Source organism: Silurus meridionalis, chromosome 21 (genome assembly GCF_014805685.1).
Source record: "Silurus meridionalis isolate SWU-2019-XX chromosome 21, ASM1480568v1, whole genome shotgun sequence".
NCBI classification, from domain to species: domain Eukaryota; kingdom Metazoa; phylum Chordata; class Actinopteri; order Siluriformes; family Siluridae; genus Silurus; species Silurus meridionalis.
The window spans coordinates 16,267,163-16,292,264 of record NC_060904.1 but is presented as its reverse complement, the minus strand read 5'-3'; the positions used below and the strand labels follow the sequence as shown (position 1 = coordinate 16,292,264).

At 37.0% G+C, this 25,102-nt stretch overlaps 2 protein-coding genes across 2 annotated transcripts in view; both read left to right on the top strand.

The window, feature by feature from the left end:
• The first annotated feature begins 4,917 nt into the window (after window positions 1-4,917).
• LOC124403620 (cysteine-rich venom protein TEL1) lies at window positions 4,918-11,088 on the top strand. The gene is made up of 10 exons (XM_046877296.1): window positions 4,918-4,929; window positions 6,609-6,661; window positions 6,933-7,025; window positions 7,664-7,667; window positions 7,868-7,971; window positions 8,228-8,318; window positions 9,742-9,884; window positions 10,292-10,376; window positions 10,515-10,597; window positions 10,742-11,088. The coding sequence occupies exons 3-10, from the start codon at window positions 6,966-6,968 to the stop codon at window positions 10,835-10,837; spliced, it is 666 nt and encodes a 221-aa protein (XP_046733252.1). The 5' UTR covers window positions 4,918-4,929; window positions 6,609-6,661; window positions 6,933-6,965; the 3' UTR covers window positions 10,838-11,088.
• Window positions 11,089-14,247: 3,159 nt separating this feature from the next.
• The window catches only part of LOC124375280 (inactive phospholipase C-like protein 2), a 47,158-nt gene continuing 36,303 nt past the window's right edge, over window positions 14,248-25,102 (top strand). Inside the window, 1 exon segment of the mRNA XM_046833418.1 lies at window positions 14,248-15,287. Coding sequence (XP_046689374.1) covers window positions 15,099-15,287 — 189 coding nt within the window. The 5' untranslated portion in view covers window positions 14,248-15,098.

The window sequence follows — 25,102 nt, the reverse complement described above, 5'->3', positions numbered from 1 at the left end:
ACCGCTCAACCCATAGAGGATGAATATTTTTAAAGGTCTGAGCCAGAACCCAGACCTGAATAGTAGAAAGTCTGTGGGAGAACCTTACAATTTGGGGAAATGGTTGCTTAGTGGTTAAGGCTTTGGACATGTGACTAGAAAGTTGTGAGTTTTAATCTTAGGACCTCCAAGCACTACCAAGCCCATGAACACAGCCCTTATCTGCTCAGTCAAAGGAATTAAAAAATGTAAGTAGCTCTGAATATGTTAAAATCCTTAAATGTAATGGATTTTGAATGTTTTTGTAAGAAAAAGTGGAAAATATTGACAAGGCACGATGAACCGTGCTGATGCACTCTATACCCTCCAGAACTGGTGTCCCTCAGATGAGAATGGATTCCATTTGAGTCTCAAGATTTCTACCTAATATCATCATTGTTCCTTGCCATTAGCGCCAATAGCTCGCTTGTTGGAGATCAACGTATGGACCAATGTATGTTATGACAATCGGTTAAAGTGCGAATCGAAAAACTTTTATTAACCCACAGAAGACTGAGTGAAGAAAAAAAAAGCAACCAGTGCTTGAACAAAGCAATAGTTTATGGGCGTGTGTACGAAGTGGCATCAAAACATTTCAAGACTAGTTTTGTAATTCTCCTACAGATGGCAGCACAGGGCTGCACGCACAGTCACAGGGAGCACCGACCTGTGACCGATGCACAAAGACATCGTCCTGTGTAAGAGGACTATTGTTGACGAAGATAGTGTGTAAACATTGATAAATACTTTCTTGTAAACAGAGCTTTTTAAATTTTTATTTTTAGACAATGTTGTGAAAAAAATGTCCTGACAGGATTTTTCTTGAAATCATACAAACCTTTCATTGGAACAGGGATGTGTAGACTTTTTATATCCATTCAATATCTCGGGGATGAGGATGTTTTTTATAACATCACATCAGAAGGAGATTTAAAAGAAGGATTCTATTGTGACCTTGAAAAGCAATCATAAATAAACCTTCAGCCGTACCATAAGACAGAACGTCCATTTATATGATAATGAAAGATGAAAGGGTTCGGTTGCTGAGTGTAATGTTAGTCCATCTGCGTACAAGCGAACCGCTCTTTCGTCTCGTCGTCGGGTTGTGATCCCTGAATTGATTTCTTTTTGACACCCGACTCGGTGACAGCGCGTGCAATCGGTTGTAAAATTGTCACCGTGGCTTCTGTCAGGTGATGCATCGGTTAAAACACAGACACAGAAAGAGGATTTGGGGAAAAAGCAGAGGATTTTGAAACCCTTTTTTCAAGAAGAAACACATATTGCCACTACAAATAGAATGTTGACTTTGGGAGGTGTGTGATGTCTTTATGAAACATGGAGACTGTACTTTTTAAAGCAGGGAAAAGACATCAGATAAATGTGAATGGTATTATATATGTATCCTGGGCGAAATTAAGATGTAATTTGTAATAAAATTAAATATTGAGAAAAATAAAAAGCTGGAGGATTATTTCTTCTAATATCATATACACTACATGGATGAATGTATTTGGACACTCATCTTTTCCAGCCATATGTGGTCCTTATTCAAACTGTCACCACAAAGATGGAAGCATTCAATTACATCTGGTATGGTAACATGAAATTTTCCTGTGATTTGAACTAGAAAACCCAAATCTGTTCCCACATGACAATGCCCCTGTGCACAAAGCAAGCTCCATGAATATTTACTTTACATGGGTTGAAGTGGAGGATCTGAAATCTGGAAGCTCTAAAATCAATTCTATTGAAAGCCTTTGGAATGAATTGGAACACTGACTTCATCTCAGGCCTCCTCACCTCACCTCTGTTAGTTTCTGATGTTATTAACACTCTTGTACCAGAAGGACCAAAGAATCATTTTAAGAGCCTTGCTCAAGGGCCCAAGAGTGGCAGCCTGGAACAGCACAGCCAGGACTTGAACCCATAACCCCTGGGTCCAAAGTCCAATGTTTTAACCACAAGGCTCCACTAGGCAATGTTTTTAAGATTTTCTCATTTTAAAGTGTAATAAATAGTTTAAATATAAAATTGAGTTTTTCTTTGTAAAAGGTTTGACGTGGTTCACAGAGCCAAACTGAGTTTTTCAGTTTCAGCAACATATTTTCCAGTCGAATTACTTTTCAAAAGATTATTCTAAATCCAATAGCAAAATATTTAATATAAAGAAAAATGTTATAAAATTAAAGTAGAGACTTTGTTTTTCTTCATTTATTTCATGGGAAACACTATAGTGTGCATGCATTTCTAATCTGCAATATGGCTTTTTTTTTTTTTTTAACCATTGCCTGGAACATTATCAACACCACAATCTATTTTTTTCCTCAACCAATATCGTGCAACAGAAATGGTTCTACAATAGATGCACTCTAGATGCACTTATGGTTTCCTTTTGTTTTTTGTTTGCAGAAATTGATTACATGTAATTCTGATTATTTGCTTTTAAACAAGTTCTTGGCTGATGCTGAATGTTTTTAAGCCAAACGCAGACTGACATGGACTTGCTTTGTCAATCTTGGATCTTGTTCCAGGTTGAGCCTTATATGATGTGTATTAAGGAAGCTAGCTGGTTAGGATAATCCACTTAAACAGGTTTCAAAACTCCATCAAACCCTTATAAGAGACACAATAAACAAAGCGAAATAAACTGGAAGGAAAACATTAACAACTTGACAAACTTGATACAGGCGTAAACAGCGATCAAGTCAGGGAGCTAGGCCAAGGGCGGAGATGACGCAGGAGCTGGAAGAATGAGAGACAATATTTTGCATAATGGTCTGGTATTTAGTCTTGTATAATTAGAAGATCAAGTGTCCCTAATTGAAGCCTGTAAAATTCGAAACAAATTTGCATTGGATTAGTTTGTGGTCCTGGCCATGCTCAATTACATCTGCAAACATCTGTTCACTCGAAGGATCAATCCTGACTGACATTTCAAAATATTCTGTCTTTTGCACAGTTTAAGTGCTAATAAGTGCACTTTTAAGGAACATTTAAACTGAGATAATGATGTTTGCCTAGTCTGATTTAGCTGTTTGAGTTTTCACTGTATATCGTAGATATTACAATGGTTTTCAGTCAAAACAACAGCGCTGCTCCCCTCTGCTTTACATATCTCCAATTGTGCTTACTTTTCTTCAAAAATGACATGTAGACACAATGACTAAGCAATCATAATTATTCTATGTGCAAACACATAATTATGCGACAATAAATTAAATGTTACACTCGTGCCTTGAGGATCTACAGTAGTGTCTGAGTGTTTGTTAATGTAGTTTTACACTTAAAATTGTGTTTACAAAAAAATGTCAGAAATTAAAAATGCAAAGAAAGAAAAAGAAAGAAAGAAAGAAAGAAAGAAAGAAAGAAAGAAAGAAAGAAAGAAAGAAAGAAAGAAAGAAAGATAGAACGAACTAATTGGCAAGCAGGATCTACTTTTTGACTTTACTTTTTGACTTCATTGAGAGACATCAACGAGAGACATGAACACTGCTAGAAAGAAAGAAAGAAAGAAAAGAAAGAAAGAAAGAAAGAAAGAAAGAAAGAAGAAAGAAAGAACAAACTTATTGGCAAGCAGGATCTACTTTTTGAGTTTACTTTTTGACTTAACTGAGAGACATCAACGAGAGACATGAACACTGCTAGAAAGAAAGAAAGAAAGAAAGAAAGAAAGAAAGAAAGAAAGAAAGAAAGAAAGAAGGAACGAACAAACTTATTGGCAAGCAGGATCTACTTTTTGACTTTACTTTTTGATTCAACTGAGAGACATCAACAAGAGACATGAACACTGCTAGAAAGAAAGAAAGAAAGAAAGAAAGAAAGAAAGAAAGAAAGAAAGAAAGAAAGAAAGAAAGAAAGAAAGAAAGAAAGAAAGAGAAAGAAAGAAAGATAGAACGAACTAATTGGCAAGCAGGATCTACTTTTTGACTTTACTTTTTGACTTCATTGAGAGACATCAATGAGAGACATGAACACTGAGACTGAACATACAACCATCCACAGAGGTTCTCATTTCTCTTTGAGATCTGAAATTGATTCGGCTATTGAGAAAACTCGTATTTTTTTGAATGCTTTCTACAACAATGCTGCACATTTACAGAATAATTCTTAAATATACGTATGGAAAACCTCCTTTTTAAATATGTTGAACTTGGCCACGTTATTTCAGATCTTATTAAACCTGTGCATGAACTCTTGCAATGTCACTACATCATAACAGCTGATAAGTGAACTATCTACACTGTAGTAACTACTATATTATATGATAATCTAAATGTGTACCTGAGATATCGCTGAGTCACGTGTTGACTCAGTACATTAAACAGGTATGAAAGCACATAATATTCACACGGTTGTTTATATGAAGGTGAATTTAAAAACCAAAGATTAAGAATGCATTCTGTATGATTTACTGATCCATATAGAAACAAATGTACATAATATAACTGAAGCAAAGTATTGTGCAAATACGAAGTTCATCAGAGTGTAACTTCATGATGGAATTTACAATGAAAGTTTAACATGCACTTTGGCAGGTTCAGTGACCTGTGCAGAAATATATAAAGTTTAAGCATGAATGCATGCAAAGTTCATCATTAATCACTGTGAGCTTTTGGGTGTAACTCTGCTGCCATATAGTCTAATGTATTTGTTAGCTTTTTTATCAACGTAATCCACTCACTCTAACTGGGTTAATACTGTACATAGGGTTGGTTTCACGCCCATAAAGTATTTGCTAGAATTTATGCCTGTTGTTTGCTAACTGGGGCCACCTCGCTTTGTGTTATTAAGGGCGGGTCATCTGAATGTCATTTATGTCAAGAAAGCCTGTCTCGTGTGCAACACTCAGCCTATAAAAACTCTCTCTGAAGTGCCAAGACAGCAAACCCTACTCATCTAGCATCACAGGTACTCTTACTACTTATACCTGCATTAACTATTTGTATTAAAATAAAATTAAAGTAAATTTAATGCATATAAAATAATCAATTATTGCTACTGTTATTAGCATTTAAACATAGTGTTCATTGAAAAAGTTATTGTACAATTCAAAACTTATTAAAATTTAAGGTAATTGAAGGATAATATAAAAACAAGTGGTTTCTGTTAAATCAAATTTTAAAGTAACCTTGAGTAAAAAATATTGCATTTAGTTGTTACTATAATGTTTCTTTTCATGTAGAGCTTCAGACATACAATTTACAATAAAAAAAAAAATTGCAAATTTCGACATTTTTGCTGTCCACCTGTAATGTGGCATTAAATGTTACATTTAAATATACGTCATATAACATATTTAAAATTACATACACTTTAATGTAATTAACCTTATGCATTACCCTCTGTGTATAAATATCCTATATTTTTACATCTAAAATACTCACTGTACTATTCTATCAAACATCACTGCCTCTCTCTTAAATTTACCGCTTTATTTTTTTCTTATTGCAATCATACTTTATATTTTGTTCTCAAAATTTTGACTGTTACCTTGTAATAATTTTTAGGTTCAATGTGTTAATAAATGTTGTATGTAAGTAGCAAGATTTTTCATTGTTGAAGTTGAGATTTACCTCAGGTCTTATTTGAAAGCAGCAACATTATTGTGTTATGTTCAATTACACAAATTACATGTACATTGCAAATAACATTCAATGTATGTAAATAATTAACATCTTGATTAGGGGATTATTTTTCTTTTATTATTATTATTATTATTATTATTATTATTATTATTATTATTATTATTATTATTATTATTCTTTAATGCATACATGATTTATTCATTTTAATATACATTTATTTTAATGTGATTTCTGGTTCTGTATAACATGTTTTACAGAAATCACATGTGTGTTCCTGTACTTATAATGTTCCAGCATTGCTTATATATTTACTACTATCTTGGTCATTATCTATAGATTATCAATAGTAATATTTTACTGTAACCTGGTTCTTGCATTTATGCAAATCAGCTACTATATTTTCAACTTAGAATTCTTTTAAAATTTGTATGTTGAATGTTTAATAAAAAAAAGCTGAACATTCCTAACTTTCTCTCATCAGTTAAAAGAAGAAGCATAAAAGTCCAAAAAGTTATAAAATTATATGCAATTATCAATCTAAAAATGTTTATTTAAGCCATGATTTAAAATGTTCCTATGTATACCTGGTGTTTGTTCAGTACAATTACTATGTACGTCAAATCTACATGTCTGTACACTACATTAGCATTGGATTCTTTTTTATCTCTGAAGTTATACAGGGTAAACTTCCAACTACCCTTTTAACCTTCTTTGTGCTGGCTCTATTAGTTATCAGTTGTGCTTCTGCAAGTGGTTGCTTTTCAATGTACCCCATGTTTTAACAGATTTGCAGGAAACTGCATGTTTATATAAAGCATAAAGATCTTAATTTGAATGAATTAATATCAATGTAGGCATTTTTTGCTATCATAAAAAACGTGGTGAAAGAGGCATGTGACTATTCTTAGTAAATGCCCTCTGTGTTAAATATGTGTTGTGTATTTCATATTTAAATTTAAACGCATGTATTTTAATGTTGAACTTTGCAATCTGCTACCTTAGCCAGATGTCCCTTGGGATGTTTGATCTCAATCGGACTTCTTGTTAAAATACAGGTAAAATACGAACAACTACCCTAGTCTCCACGCTACTTTTTGTTTACGGTAATTGAATATCCAACACAACAAGCAAAGTATGTAGCAATGGTCTACAATGACTATATATTGATCTATTTAAATACTGTGTAGTTACCAGTACTAACATACCAAAGTGCTACTGAGATACCAGTGTTGTATGTAATACAATATAAGTGTTGTATCCTAAATTTCATAACACTGTTGAGTAAATCACACATAAAAAGTTATTTTTTATATCCGTTCTCTGCAGGAGTTTGTTTGTAGGATAAAGACATTTGGCAGAATGTTTCTCCGGAGTCTGTGTGCACTCGCTCTGCTTCAGATGAGCTTAACCTGCAGTGTGGTAAGTCACTATAAATGCACTGAAACAATGAATTCCATTATTAAAGACCTTTAAAGAACTATCATAGAACCTATACTAATAATCATATAACAAGGTCTCTGAGTAGAATAAGAAAAATGGTCATAGACATAAATGAAGATGGACAGCTGTATTGTAACTCTTGTTATTAATAGAAATATTTTAAGTCCAATGTTTATTTTTAATGGTAGATTTTTAATGTTTTAAGTTCAGAAATAAAGAATGAAAAATATCAGCTAAATATGGGTACTTTATATACTGCAGTTATCAGACTCTCGAATACTGTGCAGTACTATTACATTAATTTAATGTTATAGTATAGTATGTAATATGATTTACATTTCTTGGGTTTAACAGTAGATTTGGGATAACAAGCTGAAATTTAATGCGCAAAAACAAAACAAAAAATCCTTTTGTTAACATGATTGATTATAAAGTAACACAACCACTATGCACCTCACAAAAAGCTGCATAATCAGATATTATATTACTGATAACTAATAACTTTAAAGAAAAATTTAATGTAAAGAAAAATATTATGGAAATAATGTGAAATGGTACAATATTATAATATGTAGATAATTGTTTTTTTCTCATTCTTGTCCTGGTGGCCTCAACAGCCAGGTAAGCCCTAACCCTACTACTACGACTTACATAATGTGAACTTGTATACCAAGCAAAAGATAACTGAATCAAAGTCAGAATTCTTTGCACAATTTATAATTTACGATTGCAAAAATTGTTGCCAAATTAGCATTCTATTCAAAATATGTATGCAACCATTTGTTGGGAACCAAGTTTTCTGTTGTTTTTCTGTCTCACAGATCAGATCTGTACAACCTTACAGGCAGTGCAGGATGAAATCGTCAACATTCACAATATGTTTCGGAGACAAGTTGATCCACCTGCCAGCAACATGCTTATGATGGTAATGTGCAAGTTCTCATTTTATAACTTTCAGGATTTTTTTTTAACTCACAGTGAAAGTCAACCGACTATATTTTTCCTGGCCATGTTATTAGGAACATTCAACCAAGAATTTTCAATTTTTTCTTGGCCACTCAAGTCATTACCATATTCATGGAACCAGTTTGAAATGCCTGAAAGTCACAATATTAGTTTAACAACGTTTTGTTTCACAGAGTGGGATGATTTAAGTAACTAGTACACATCTCTCCTAACAGAGCTGGAGCTCAGAAGTGGCTGCAATAGCTCAGAAGTGGGCGGACACCTGCTCCATGGAGCACGGCCCACCCAGCAGCCGCATGCTCGGATGTAAGCCCATTACATTTATTTGCTTTATTTTACAGATTCTAAAATTAAAGCACTTAAAGCGTTTGAATCAAACAATCTCTTTGATTGCTCAGATCTATGTAAACAATTTTTTTTAGCTCGGATAAGGGTTACTTAGAGGTTACTTTTAAGTGTTTCTGTTTCACCGAGCTCACATTACAGCTCCAGACATGATGAATTGAGAATATATTTCAAGTTGACACTATTTTCCAGTGGACCATTGGAGCAAATTACTTTTAAGTTGGCCATGGAAAAGGAATCGTAATTGAAAGCTGATGTGAGGGGAAAATGGTTACTGACTAAGAATGAATAGAGTGAAACCAAGTGTATTTCTTTAAAGCAAACAGACTGACTTGATCTGGCAATTAGCTGTGGGGACAAATTTGTAAAAATAGAAAATAATTGATTAATTATAGAAAATTAATGATGGAAATAGGAAATTGATTTGGTTATAATTGTCATTATTGATCGGTTTGAATATGTCTTGCCCTTCTTCTGAATTCTGGTTGTTCAGAAAGACTTGAGACAGCATGTAGTAACTAAATTATAAGCCTTAAGACTTTAAAGACTTAATTCTCATTGTAGTGAAACAACAAATTTAGTTTGGAAGCTCTCAGAGCTTAGCAGCAATAAGAAAATTAAGAATAAACAAAAGAATAAACAAAAGATAATTGCTCTAAATATGAACAATGAAATATATGTGCAGTGGAATTTGGATCTTGGTGCAAACAGTAGAGTGCAAACAAGATTGTCAGATTAAGAACATGTACAAAAGATTATCATTATCTAAACAAGTAACAAAAAAAGATTGTTTATTTGGTAAGGTTTTCTCTCAGGAGATGCTTATTTAATATCACTTCGAAAGAGTCTTCAGTGTCAGAGTGTTGTGAAAGTCAAAAAGTAAAACTATAACGAAATCACAGAAAAGATCAAAAATGTGTTTTCTAAAATCTTTGTAACAGGACAAGTTGTGTTTATTTGTGTCAGTAACCAAAAATGATGAAGGAAATAACTGTTTATAGCTGCTAAAATCAAGCAGAAAAAAGGAACTTGCTTTTTTTGCAGATGTTCTACTCCATTCAATGTAACAACAAACAGATAGAAATATAAAAAAGTTGAGGTTTTTCAAATTAAATATTATAATAATGGTTGGGAAATTAGCTTATATAAGAGCAATTATATCAAATTCGGCTGTTATAGAAATATAATCATGGTAACAGTGACTCCATTCCACATCTTCCCTCAGCAAACTACAAAAAATGTTTGACCATTTTCTTATAACAGCACACCTCTTAGTGTTTTATTTCTCACATACAAAAGATTATCTGTAAATGAGGTAGCCTTAATACAGTACATATTTTTTTAAACACATTAGTATCTTGTTTTGTTTTCTTTGTCTATGCAGCATATGAAATGGGTGAAAATCTGCTCGAAGGCTCTCCAGTCATTTCATGGACTGACGTCATAACAGAATGGCACAGCGAAGTGGCTAATTACAACTATTCCTCAGGGTCCGGCAACGGGAAACCCATCGGCCACTACACACAGGTCAAGATTCTTGACGAAATTTAATTATTGGGTTCGGAATTGAGTTCACGTCTCTTTGAACAATTTTCCCAGGAGCAATAATTGGTATATGGAAGGTTTATTGCACGTATATTTGATCAAACTTAGACGTACACTGTGTCCTCGCAATATTAAAACCAGTCCATTACTATAATGGCTGCAGTTGTGTCGCTATTGTGTATTACAATCACAGTAACAATGACTATTTATTATTTCACTTGATCATCTTGCATTAATATGTATTATTATATGCATATTAAACGTTAATTTCTGCATTTAAACACACAACATTTTTATTTGAGCTGCGTTGCGGGGACAACCATAAGTTTCCATCAGTATACTATACATTCGCAAAAGAAATCTAAGCAGTATTGTGTTTCGGATTCAAGGTGGTTTGGTTCGGTTCCTATCAAGTCGGCTGCGGTGTGGCAAAATGTGGAGGCGCCTATTTCTACGATTGCCAGTACTATCGGCGTAAGTCCTTTCTCCTCTCCATGCACTACATGGACAGATCTGCTCCATCAAAACATACTTTAGGAGTGTTCTTAGCTCAACTGACATTTTGCAGATAATTAGCTTTTGAGGTTTTTATTGTTTGTCTTCTGCAAACAGAGGGAATTACAGAAGTGTGGCACCATACACTATGGGAGAACCCTGTTCGGCCTGTCCACAAGCATGTGACAACAAATTATGTAGTGAGTAACCTGTTGTTGTCTTAATATATATAGATATGGCAAACATATACCCGTGTCAACATACCACGTCAAACCTGTACTTTGATGTATGGATGGACTGGTCATGCTGACTTTAATCCTTATCTTTTGTCTTTTTTTTTCTAGCCAATCCATGCACTTATGTCAACACTACAGCAACTGCAAAGAGTTGAAAGAAAATGCCCCGTGTTACCCGGACCTGAAACTGTATTGCGAGGCTGAATGCTTCTGTACCACCGAGATCGTTCCTACTAACTAAAACTGCCAGGATTATCTACGCTACCTCTCCTTGTCATTTTCTTTAAACTAATCGAGACATTTTATACTTTATTCGGATGTAGTAAGGTGAATTCATATAATATAATTAGTATAAATGCATTGACTTCCAACTGAATTTTAGTTTAGACTGTACGGTTTGAGCAGATTATGACTTGTTTGAGATGATCCCAATAAATCCTGGCTGAAATCTATAATCAAGTGTGTTTTTTTTATATAAATATCCTGTAACAATACATCTACCAGGAAAATCTCATTTCCGAGGTCTGTAAATCAGATTGTTCCAGCTCAAACTAGTTAGCATCCTGAGTTAGCATGACATACTATGTGTTTTTGTTTGTTAGTGTGCAACATTTTTATCTTTTGTTCTCTCTATTATGGCTGTCCTTTGATTTGTGGATTTTTAGGCAAGTGTCATAAATGTGGGTATAAAAATGTCTTGCATTGCACTCGTACACTCGTATTGTAGCTTCAACGGACCACTCGGGTGATAAAAAGGTAATATATGGTTGTTAAAAATGAGAGTTTTTGATGTTTCAGATGTGATTTGCTCAGGTAAAAAGCGTCCTTAAATTCACCATGTTTTTCTGTCAACTCAGTAACACGAGCCACGTAAATGTCAGATCGATTCGTGCAAATGATCTTTATTGTGATATTAAACCAATCCCAGGCTGATTTTCTGTTATTCAGCTATACAGTGCTACAAGATTAACAGTCAGCAGACGAATGAATAACCAATAACACCAATACAATACAATATAATACAATACAATCTATGATAATAATAATAAAATTACATTGACTTTTAGTGCTTTTTAAACATCTCATTTCACAGTTAGTCCCCATTTGCTCTAATAATAACCTTCACTCTTCTGGGAAGATGTTCCACTTGATTTCAGTGTGTGCTTGTGATGATTTGTGTGTGATTCCCTCAGATACAAGATTGTTAATAAAGTCAGGTACTGATGTAAGTGAGGTGAGGAGGTCCGGGGCACCGTCAGCGTTCCCATTCATCCCAAATGTGTTCAGTAGGGTTGAGATCAGTGCTCTATAGCAGGCCACTCAAGAACTTCCTCTTCACACCATGTAAACCATATCTTCATGCTTTGTGAACAGAGGCACTGCCCAATAATTGTGTATATATACTGATGTTTGTACTGAGTTAGTAAACACTTAAATGCTTGATACTTATTTACGATAATGTCTCTAATGTATTCTTAAACTTTGTTATCGACTCGTTGGTCTATTTTGCATAATGGTTTCTTACGCTACACGCAATGAAGTTCAGCTACCTGCTGATGTTTGTGCACTTGTGTCCCCTATACCTCAAGAGAACAATGCAGCGGTACTTTAGACATTCAAACCTGTCCAGCTCTCTTATCTTCTCATTAGATTAGCTTCAAGCTTTAACTTTCATGCTTATTCCACCATGAATACCATCACGCTCATCATCTCGTGAAGTTTTCCGTTACATAGCTGCTCCTCGAAACGAGACTACAGATGTTCTGGATATAATATCGGTCTTCCAGTCCAACCAGGCAAAATATAATTGTGAGTTGTACTGTATAATTAAAACAGAATGCCTGGAAGACAATGGAAATGATGCAAACACAAAGTGCATTTCATAGAAACAGAAACAATCATTTTCTTTGGGAGAGCGGAAGAATGGAATGTGGTGTAAGTAATGACACGCAGGAACATTTTGTTCCCAGTTTAGTGAGTTATTACTGTGTAATTGGTGCATAATAATCGATTGTACTACTGCAGACATCCACCAGATGACCCTATTGCACAAAATAGGATTCAGTCGGGCATTAATGTATACATTAGGGTTACAGGTCTTTACTTGTAATACATTATATTTAATTCTTTGCTTTCTTCTATTAACTCATGGTCCAATTTGCGATCAGCTTCAAATGTTGCCAGTTTTTGCAACGGTACAGAGAACCATAAAAAGACCATGGATGAGCACTTTATTCTTATTTTTTTCTACTGCTAATTGTTCTCAACGCTAAAATTCCTGAAATATTTCAATTTTCCACAATAGCGCCACCCTCAGGACAATCAGGCTTATCTCTACTGCTTAGTGGGGCTGAGTATGAAGTGATTGGGTTTTAAGTCTGATAAACATATTAGTTTTAATAAAGTGGAAGAGGAATTGGAAGAAGAAGAAGTAGAAGAAGAAGAAGAAGAAGAAGAAGAAGAAGAAGAAGAAGAAGAAGAAGAAGAAGCATAGTTGTTGCTTCATTTTACAGGACCTTTGGTTCGATCCGGATCTATCACTACAGTCTCTAAGGAGTTTCCTATTCAAGGTGGTGTCTGACTTTGTGCACATTTTTCTCAGAGTGAGATCTGAATCCATCTCAACCCTGCTTGGGGGCAGTGGTGGCTCCTTTGGTGAAATCTAAAGGTTATTGAAAAGAAGGTCAAGGATTCAAAAACCCAGTCTTTACGTCCAGTGCTGTGGTCTGACCCAAACTTAACAAGAAGCAAAGAAGAGAAGTTCACTGTAAAGTGTATGTGACAGATAAAGGTCACTTTTTCTAGCATGGATTCTGAAGGTGAATGAACGTCATAAGTACTTGGGACTCGAGACAATACGGGGTCCCTAATTGAGAACCATCATTCTATTCATGATTTGCATTGCAATATGGGTTACCATGGGTGCCAACATTCCCCTTACTCTGCTGTTCAACAATGAAATGACAAAACTACTAAAAGTTTCTTGTTGGACTTTTAATCAGAAGGTCATGAGTTCAAATCCCAGAACTACCAATCTGCAACTGCGGAGGGCCCTTCAGCAAGGCCCTTAATCTTCAATTGCAAACTGGTATAACTGAGAGAACTGTAAGATAACTGCACAAGGGCGTCTGCCAAATGTCACAAATGTAAATGTAAAACAAATGCTCTTCACAAACCCATATAACGAACATCACCTTACTCAATTCTGATTCGTTATAATCCTTATTCAGGCAGCCAATCAGCGTGTCAGGAAGCCACAGAAAGGCGGGATCAAGGGTGTGCATTTGCATACTAGATAGTATGTCTAAGTAGAGCCCTAGTCGTCATGACAACGACCCGCACTCGCATACTAGCATACTAGAGAGAAAAAAGAGGAATTACAAGGTGGGCAACGCGTTGGAGTGAGGGAAGAGAGAATTTGTATTTTATTAACACACACACACACACACACACACACACATATATATATATATATATATACACAGACAAACACTGGGCTTCTATTTGTCTTATTTATAGATATATATAATAAATAATTTACAATTTATAAAATTGCAATGTTTCCTTAGAAACTACTCAAAGACTCAAAGGCTGCCGGGTGAAAGTTGGATTTTTACTTTCGGTTTGTCTCAGTGGATCACGGCGTGCGCACGTGAGCCTGTGTTTTCTCTCTTTCTTTCTTTTTCAATTTTTTGGATGTTATTTCCTGGTGAGTTTTATTAATTTTTAGTTGATGTTGCTTGCACGGAACATCTTCTGACGTCTGTGAAATATTAACCATTTTTATAGATCTTGATGGTTAATAAAAAGTGCCAAGTCTGGTGCAACACGGGGCTGCGCGTGCGTCCATATGAAACCTGGACTTTACATGATTAATTGTTTTGATTCGTTTGAAGGGTTTATGGGAAGAGAAAAAAAATGCACGAAAACAAAAAAAAAAAAGTCAGAAAAGCAAAAACAGTGAATTGAAATGAGAAAATGAGTGTTTTGTTGTTTTGGACTCTGGGGGATGAAGCAGGGGGGCTGTTCGTGATCCGGATTCAGCAGATGGCAGTAGCACGGAGACTTGCGTTCATGCTGGATTCAATGCTGCTGAAACAATAAGTCTCACACCAGCACCAGCACCAAACACCAGCAGGAGCAGGAGGAGCAGCAGGAGCGGTGTGGTGAAGGAGAACTATCTATTAAAGGAATAATATATATATTAGATTATATATATTATATGTTATATATAGACACACATCGTATGCATGGAGTCCAGATGCGGCGGCGCGCGCCAGAGGTTCTCCCCGCGTGTGTGAGTCAACGCGAGCGCAGTCGCGAACGCGCCCCGGCGCGTTGGAGATAAAGACCCCGGGCACCGGTCCCACGCTCCCCCCACACCCACCACCACCACCTTCCTCTTTTGCGATCGACAACCACGCCACGGACTGTGGGACTCGTGCCGGGCGTCGGCCCCGCGCTCATGGCGGAGAAAGCAGGAAGCGGCGGCGGCGGAAGCGCGGAGGAGCCCCCGCAGCGGGAGCGAGAGATCACCGGCTCGGTGTCGAACGGCGATTGCGGGCTCGAGCCGGAGATCGGGGGATCAACCGGCGCGGACAACGCGAACGTAGACGGCAAACCTGGGATACCCCGAAAGGCCAGCATCATCAAGGTGATGGAACACATGCTTTATATGCACACACACACACACACACACACACACATGCACACACACGGCGTGCCATTTTGTCTTTATCCTCAGCACCAATGAGTGTCTCTTCTGACCATGATGATGATCATAACCATGATGATGATGATGGGGATGATGATGAGGATGGGAACACCATGCTCAACCCAGCCCTACCAAGAGTGTGTGCATGATTTGTGTAACATGATGTTCTCCTTCGAGAAAAGATCTCACTATTCAGGGAACTTATCAACAACATCGTGGTGGTGGTGGTGGTGGTGGTGGTGGTGAGGGTTGGTGGTGATGTTTCGAGTCCCTCCTAACCTCCTACTAATTATTATTAGATAATACAATACAATATAATGCAGTTCGGCTCAAACAATACAGTGAGTGCTTTTTATCCATTTATGGCTACATTTCATTGAATTACATTTACGTTTTTTTTTTACGATTTCGTCTCCTCATGAGCGTCCCGCTTTCTTTGGAAAAAACTAAATAGAAGGTGCTGATAAACTTGACAACAACCTTAGTGATTAAATAAATAAATAAATAAACATCCTCCGTACCAGTCCATGTGGACCAGATGTTACTACAAAAACACGGTGCTGATGTCAGAATTATACATATAATATTTACACCGATCAGCATAACATTATGACCACCTGCCTAATATTGTGTTGGTCCCTCTTCAGTCAAGGCCCGTCCAGCGTTAACAGCATTAACTTCTTCAGCAATTTAAGCTACTGGAGCTCGTCTGTTGGATCGGACCACACGATCCAGCCTTCGCTCCCCACATGCATCAATGAGCCTCAATGACCATGACCCTCTCATCGGTTTACCATTGTTCCTTCCTTGGAGCACTTTTGATAGATACTGACCACTGTTGACAGCCCACAGGAGCTGCAGGTTCGGAGATGCTCTGACCAGGTCGTCTAGTCATCACAATTTGAAGAGATAATCAGTGTTATTCACTTCACCGGTCGTGATGTTATACCTGATCTGTGTATATTTCTATATAAAATTATTAGATACATACACACATATACACACATACGTCACAGCCGTATTCATAGCCCTCCTGTGATTTTTGCGCCATCGCGTGTCGTCATCCTTTTGGCCGCTTTTAGGCGAGCGCCGCATTTGCTACACTGGCAAAAATTCGTTGCCGTCCAATAATTGTTTTACAGTGACGATTTGATCTGTTACAAATCACCTACTGTTGAAGTGTGTTCATCTCCCTGTCTGCCTTTAATGTACATGTTTGGCGACTCGGGTCGATTTTACGTTTCGTAATATTAATTGAATTTAATATTATCTGTTTTGAGTCGAAGTTTTGTGTGAGGTTCGTACAGTGTTTATGGACGTATACACTCGGTAAGCCAGGAGTGTATTTGTTTGTTTGTTGTTGTTATTTATCCCTAGCTTGAAAAAGCCTAGCTTGAAGGCTTAAAGCCTAGCTTGACTCCAAGCATAATTTGAGGCCTAACCTATGAGAGGATGAGTTGCTGCCGTCATGCATGGTCGGGAGTGTCAGATAATAGTACAGATGGCAGACGTTAACAGTAGTGAGCTTGATCCGGGAAGCAAATGTAAATGTAGTGAAACAAGTAAAGACCTCACAGCCAACCGAACATGCACAAGACAGGAATACAGACACTTTTCAACAGACATCGTTTTCTGAAAAAACAGTGCAAACATTCTCATCGTAGCACCATAAACTCATGCCAGCATTATGGACCATATTACAAGCTGTACTACAAATCAGAAAGGGTTAATCCAGAAGCCTTGAGGTGTCAAGCAGACCATAATCACTGTGTGAAAGTGTCACGCAAGCTCTCAAACATCTCATTGACTGTATCTGGTAAGATCTACAACTGAACAGGGTAAAGGGCCTTGCTCAAGGGCCCAGCAGTGGTTGTTTGGTGGTGCTAGGATTTGAGCTCATGACCTCGAGTCATGCTGATGATTGGCTTTAGCAGATGACCAACATTATAATCTGTTCATTTCAGGAAAATCTTGAAAAATTTTGAGCTCATGATCTTCTGTTTCAAAGTCCAGTGACTTTGAATCGCAACACGGTGCTTCGTTTCAATTAACGCTTTTCCCAGTAATCCTGCCCTCGTTATCAGTCTGGAGTTTACCCAGTCGTCTTTACTGACAAATTCACAGCAATAAATGGTCGGATGCATCTCTAAACTCCTGTCTGTGCGACTTCCAGACCTCCAGCCATTTACACTACCGTATTGTATAAACTATACTGTATTTATGTTTGTGGCAGCAGACGCGTGGGCAAGTTCGCGAGTGGAGGGCGGAGCATACACTGCTACGTTCGCCTGTCACGTGAAAACGTAAATATTTGTACAATTTTGTTGTATCGCTATCGCAAGAACGAAAAATCGTAATCTTAACCTCTATGACTCTAGGGCTACCTTTATTAATATTAATAATATGTAAATTATGCACATTATGCACAATATGTAAATTATAATATTAATGATATGTAAATTATGCACAGCAAATACACTCTGTAACCTGCTTATTTAAGGTTGTAAATCTGTAAAACACTCCAGTGTTATATAGCCCATTTTCTTTTGTTTGTTTTTAATTACTTTCTTTAAGTGTTGTTCCCAATCCAATATTGCTGACAGTGATAGATAATTAGACACAAAAAGTCATCAAGTGTGTAAAAAAAAAAAAAAAGCATCTGCAACGGAAAACAAATAAACCATCGTGTAACGTCGGAGCCAAGCCAATTACTAGGCGTAATAAAAAATATACAAAAAAATATTTTTTTTAATTATTATTTAACAATAAAATCAGATAAACATTATCTTTTCCAACACCTTTTTTAACGATTCGAGCATGGAAAAGTTCAAGGTCGTCGCTCAAAGTTAATTATCGTGCATTTTGTATAACCGTCAGTCAAGAGGCGATGGATGTTAAACCTTGCGGTGCGTCAGGGGAATGCCGGATACTCTCTAGGGAAATATGGCAGGAGCTCGACTTTGCATGGGGTGGCGCGGAGAAGACGCGTTGTTTTCGAGCGGGCGTTCGGCATGTCCGCTATGCAGACAGGAACAGTGAAGGTCAACGCAGGTTATAAAGGAAGTGGTGAAACAATGAAGACAGGAAATACAGAAACACACAGGAAGATGACTTCATTTTTTTTTTTATTTAAACATTACTGATTGAAAACATTTGCAGTATTTTTTGCTACAGGAGATAGCGTGTAGAAGAACGAGCAGTTTTTTCAGTCCGCTCATTTTGCACGCACGTGAGTCAGTGGCTGAGATTGGCAGCGTCGCACGATACCTTAACCGTCGCGATCACTTTTTCAATCATGAGCCATTTGTGGTGAATCCGTGTTGCGATGCCATTCGTTTGCTACCCAGTGTATTGTTGAGACACTGTTTATGCAGTAATATTCGAGGCAGGAAATGTTTTTTTACTTCCTCATGAAGAGCACACGGGTGCGACCTTGAAATGGTGTTGAGACCTACTTCAGCATGTTGTACTCGGGCCTGGTGGAACATTCGAGGCTTTCTAATGTTAATCCAAAGTCACAATTTCATTCAGACATCCTTAAAAAAGCTGTCCCAATTCTCAGATAAATATGATTTATTTTTACAATACAGTATACGCATCTGTACATGGATGCGTTATTGCACAAGCCTTGTGTTGTAACTATGGACTAAAACCCATTAGGGTTGTGATAGCAAAATAAGTTACTGTTACCACACCAAAGTTATGAAATAAGGCACTCACACTTGTGGGTGAAGAAGCAAATCCTTAAAGCCACATTAAAAAATCTTGTGGAAAGCCTTCCCAGAAGAGTGGAGGTTATTACAATAACAAACTGAATCTGGTGTGGGATGTCCACCAAGTACATACAGACGTCGTAATAAATTCTGTGACAACAGTATGGTATTGAAGTTCTAAGAGGTCATGCATTATTCTTTCTTCTTTTCTCCTGATCACGACTTTATTTTCTCATGATTTTGAGAGTTATTTTCTAGTATCACTACATCAAAATCACAATATTACTAATGTTTTCTCGTGATCTCTGACATGACAAAATTAGTTTTCCCGGGTATCACGACTTTGTTTTCTCGTGGTCTCAATGTAGAAAAAAACCCGTTTTGGCGAAAATCTCACGCCTTGTGAATGTTTCTGGTGTATGTCATGGAGTACGTGTTGGTGCCTGAAATCTCCATCAATGTTAATTATTTCTCACAGAAAATATGGACTTTATCTCTAGTTTGATTGAGTGCCTGATAAAAATAAAAGCGATCGCGATCATCCATGGTGCTGCGATGATGCTGTGTTTAGAACACGCTCTTACGCAGAATACACAGAAAAATGAAGTACGGTTCACGAGGAAACCACATATGGTATCCCGATATCGCAAGAAAATTAAGTCGTGATTACGAAAAAACGAGAAAGACAGAAATATTATAATGCATAAACTCTTAGTATGGTCTTCTTGAATTCTCGCATGTGATTGGTTAGGAGCTGTGCATCATTTTAATGCAACACAGTGATACAACATTTTGGCTGTAAGCGGAAAATTACGCAGGTCGCATCGTCTTATATTTTACTCATGCGCAGTACAGGGACGTAATAGTTTTCAGACATTACAATGTGGATGAGCAACTTTTGAGAAGCGATTGAAAAAGAAAACGTTTTTAGACGGATAAACACTTTTCAAATGTATTCGGATTAGTGTAGACAATGTGTGACGCTTTCCTGGCATGGAATGTGCATGGAGTGGGAAAGGGGAAATTAAATGCTGGTGATGAAACAGCTGTTTAAACTGCTATAATGTAAGAAAGAACATGAACCAACTGGTCTCTCGGATGTTACACAACAATATTTCAAACTATAAACCATACAGGTGTTGATTCTGTCGTCGATCGGAGTGCGAGGTCTGTCCTGTGGTATTCTATACTTACAAGAACATGCCAGTCCTGGCTGTGACTTCATATTATTTGTCCTTTTTTTTTTTGTCTGTAAATTTTTCGTTAAATTATAACAATAAAATGTAGCGTGTGTAGTGTAGCGTAGCATTTCTGTTAGATTTAAAAGTGAAAGCAGCTAGTCATCATGTATTTAAAATAGAGTGCTGATACGCGAATTTTGCGGAAAGAATCTGACAAGAACCGTAACCTCCCACCTTTTATGCTCACTTAAAGCGTCTTATATAGATCTTCAGAACTGCATACATTGACGAGCTAGCATGATAGAGATGCAGGACAGAAATGAGATTTCAAACGCAAAGGCCGTGTGTTTCCTCTGTTTTTTTTTAACCGAACCACTAGACAAGAAGAGCTTAGACAAAAACATTTGACTCGTGCAAACCAGGAAGAGGAAATGCTTTCACTGTAGCCGATACTTTGTAGTAACACTACTCTGTTTTCGTAGAGATACACACGGTTTCCTGTGGAAAATGTGTGCGAGCGACTGAAATGTCACATGAGTATCAGGACCGAAACACACGTTTTCACGACGGCCAACCTGATTCGAATATTGATTATAAACAGATCAATAGTTCCCCAGGCTTCTTCATTAGCATAAAACGTGTGGTATATTTCACATTTTATTTTTGATATATTAATTTCTGACACTTTAGCTTTTGCCTCGCAGACCTTTAGAAATGCGATCCTTTCATCTGACGTGCCAAAGGACACGTTAAAATGACCACAACACTGGTTACTTCATCCTTAATGGAATCAATATGTACAACTGTAGAATAAAAAGCTTCTTCCACTCTTGACGGAAAAAGCGAAGCAACTTAATGATTTGTGAATGTGAAAGCAATGATGCGATCGAGTAAAGCCGCAGAACCACGATCTACGTCTTGGCCTCGTCTCGGCTGCTGCATGTTGAAACTCATCCAGTCAGCGCTCAGACAGATGTGGAGTATCATTATCACTGATGTCTTGTAAAGCCCTGGAAAGCTTGAATTGATCTTTTCCATCAGGAGAAAAGGTCTTGACAACAAGCCACATTAACTTGTTTGAGTGCTTTGCTATATAAATGCTAAGTTCACAGTTTTGAACTTAGCTCACTCATTGAACCAGTCAAATCTTTTCTCCCTCTCTGACTCGGTTTCTTCGGTTTACTTACCGACTTACTCACTCAGTCACTCAATGACAGACTCACTCATTCCAGCATTTAAATCTTACTATGACTTCAGGTATCATATGATAATGTTAATGGAGACATGATCAAGCGCCAGATGGCGTTGGTACGGTAAATGATCTTAATGCTGTTGAGAACAGAAAACATGCAACAAGTAAAGAGAATACACACAACATAACTATTGGATATGTTTATAAAATACTACACAATATACACCGATCAGGCATAACATTATGACATTATAACATTAAGAATGGTGAAGTTAATAACACTGATTATCACCTCAGGGTTGATGTTAGAAGCAGGAAAAATGTAGCTCTTATGGGATGTTCCTGGTCTGCAGTGGTCAGTATCTATCAAAAGTGCTCCAAGGAAGAAACAGTGGTCAACCGGCGACAGGGTCGTGGGCAGCCGAGGCTCATTGATGCACGTGAGGAGCGAATGCTGGTCCATGTGGTCCGATCCAACAGACGAGCTCCTGAACCTCAAACTGCTGAAGAAGTTAATGGTGTTACTGCTCGAGAGGTCAGAACTGTTTTGGCAGGGAAAAAATACAATATTAGGCCGATGGTCATAATGTTATGCCTGACTGGTAGCTATAAAGTTATGCCTGGTCTGTGTTTTTTTGTAGTGCTGTGGATAAATACTGCCTGCAATAAATCATATTTAATGTATGTAATCTGTCCTTAAGAGCAGATCAATTCTGAAACTTCTCAATGAAACAGGTGAAGGATCTGAGTTTTTCAGCCGTGTGATGTCAACATGATGCTCACATGTCCGTGTGCTGATTTGCATGTTATCTCATCGCTTTTTGTTTTCAGTGAGAATTCAGTAGCGGGGACATAAGTTTCTTTTTTTGTTTGAACGATATAATTATTTATAGGTTTACCCCCTTTTTTTTTAATCCTACATTCATTACATGATGTGAATAAAATTTTAGCTAAAAATCAGAGTCTTTCAATCATGTGAATGTCCTAGCAAACGCCATGGTAGTTGAATGATTGATATATTTGAATGTTTGCATCCTTGTGCAGATTCAGGATCAGGGTGATCAAGCTTGGCATCTATCTCTTTGAATTTTCTACCTATATCTGCTCCAAGGGCAATTTTAGCTAATGGAGCAGATTGATGCTTTTGTTGTCGCTTTCTGTATCTTTTGACCACATTTAAAGCCACAGCCGGTCCTCTTAACCCAGTACTACATGATGATTATGGATCTACTCAGTGGCGTTTCTGAGTAAAAACTAGAATGGTGATTTGCATAAACTCTAGCGATTAGGGAGTTAATGTAGAACTGCGGGTGTGCCTTCGGTCGGTCAATATGTATCAACATCGGTAAAGTTAGGCTGTAAAGCTGATGTACGAAGCAGCGGAAATTACGAAGCAACAGAAATTGTGGCTTTTTAAAAGTCTTATCAAAAGTTCTTATCAGAAATCATGAAAGAACTGTTATTTTATTAGTTTTAGTGAGGTTCAGGTTTCCCTTATGTGTGCACTTTTATGAAACATTGTGAATCTTTATTTAGTCAGATCTGCTGCACAATGTAAAAGACCTTAATATAACCATCTAAAATTTTTTGGGTAGGTTTTAAATCTTCAGGACAGAATAAGTCTAACTATTAGAGGTCGAACGATTCATCGTTTTTGCTGATTTATCTGCACCAATAGTTGATTTATAGTTGAATATCCATACAGATAGTTTTTCAGGGTAGCATCCATTGCTGGAGGGTCTGAGAAGGTCCAGTGTCATTATGAAAGCGGCCTCTAGAGGTGAATGACTAACATCATGCACTGTTTTTTTGTTTTTTTCGGACGTGAGGCTACACATTGTATGGAGAGCGCTATGTTATATTTTATTTTAAATATATTACTTATTTCACTACATTGATTAATATTAAGAATATATCCATATTTCTTCAAATTAGCACATTTCACGATTCAGTTCTGTTCGGTACTATTTTACTATGTTGGTTTTTTTTTTAATTCAGTATCTATTTTAAAAACTATCAATTGATTATTCGGGTATCAGCAAGTACTATCAGAACTAAATATCAGTAAAATCCATTATTGGTCAACCTGTAGTAACTATAATTGTTTATAGTTAAGTATAAACCATAATGTTTTAGTAAATGTGAAATTCATTGCCACATTGCTGTAGCACATGCGGAATAGTGCTACTATTGGAAAATATCCATTCCAGGGCAGCAACATATTTATTTATATCTGCATAGGTGATTATTACTGCTACCCTAGATTTCCTTATCTCAGTAAACCACCATCTTGATACATTACCATGTTGCCATTTTGTTTATTAATGGTCTCCAGGGATGATATTCACACCTACTGTCTCTGTTCAAGTCATTAAACGACAGAAATGGAAAGATAACCGTGTCGGAAAGGAACAACAGGCCTGACCTTATTGCGGAGTTCAGGAGCCGAGCGAGCTGAGTGAGTTAGAGTTTCTAATTAAAGGAGCAGACATGGTCGAGCAAGTCGTTTGTCTCCCGACTCAGAACCGCATCATCCTTATCAATATCCACGAGAGGATGCGACCATGACACGTCTTCTTACCAGACACCTTTCAGAAGTGCGGTTTATTTTTGGATTAGAGTAGATGCAGGTTTTGGCAACAGGAGGACAGATTTAATTGGAAAATGCAGCCAGTCTTTTGTAATAACACATTTTTATCTGACACGGTAATAATTTTCCACTGGATTTAGTTTCTCAAACATTAATTAGCCAGCGTATTGATCCGGTGCGCATGTTTACCAGGCATAATGTAAGTAAAGGAAAAATTGTTAACACTTCCTGTTCTCACCAAATGAGTCATCCAAAAGTCTTTCTTCTTAAGAAATTTATTTCAGCCTGAATCAGAGTGTTGCCCAACAGAGGCAGCCAGAAATTGGAGGCTTTTTCTTGAGCCATGACCATACCGTAATCTTGACTAAATCCTATGTTTGTAACTGAATTGCAGAGTGCGTTTTTCTTTTTTTTTCATACTGTAACTCTGCACTGTAAAAACACAGCTTTAGCCTAAAATTGTCTTGGCACAGCTATTGCGATAAAGTAAAAATACCCCTGCACTCAAAATGGTAATTACTAACTGGTGACTTTGACTCTGATTATATTGATTGGTATTTGGGTCATGCTCGTTACCACAAGGTCCATTTTCGAATATTTTCCACGAAGAACCGATTATGCTGCTGAGAAATTGTAAGGTTCATGTAAGGATAATGTTTCCTCAGTCTTGTCAATCATCTTGAGAGAGTCTCGTAATGAAAAATTAATCTGAGATCCGAACTGTTCTTCCCGTTGTGTCCTAAATGGATGTGTCCTAAATGGGTGGCTTTGTTTGGCCTCATTTGTCAGAACCACAGTCTGAATGCTGACCATGCAGAAAAAAAAGAAAACCTCCAGAAATATTTTTAATGTGTTTGAAGCAGCATGTCCTCATTTGGAAACAACAAAATGTCTGTTAATGATTCAAATATTTTTTACATAACAGTTTTACAATTACAAATGTACATCATATGAAGTTTGTGGACACCTGAGCATAAGCTTAGCATGTGCTTGTAGTACATCCCATTCCATATTTAGTCTCCATTTGCTCTTATAATAACCTCCACTATCCTGGGAAGATGTTCCACTAGATTTTGGAG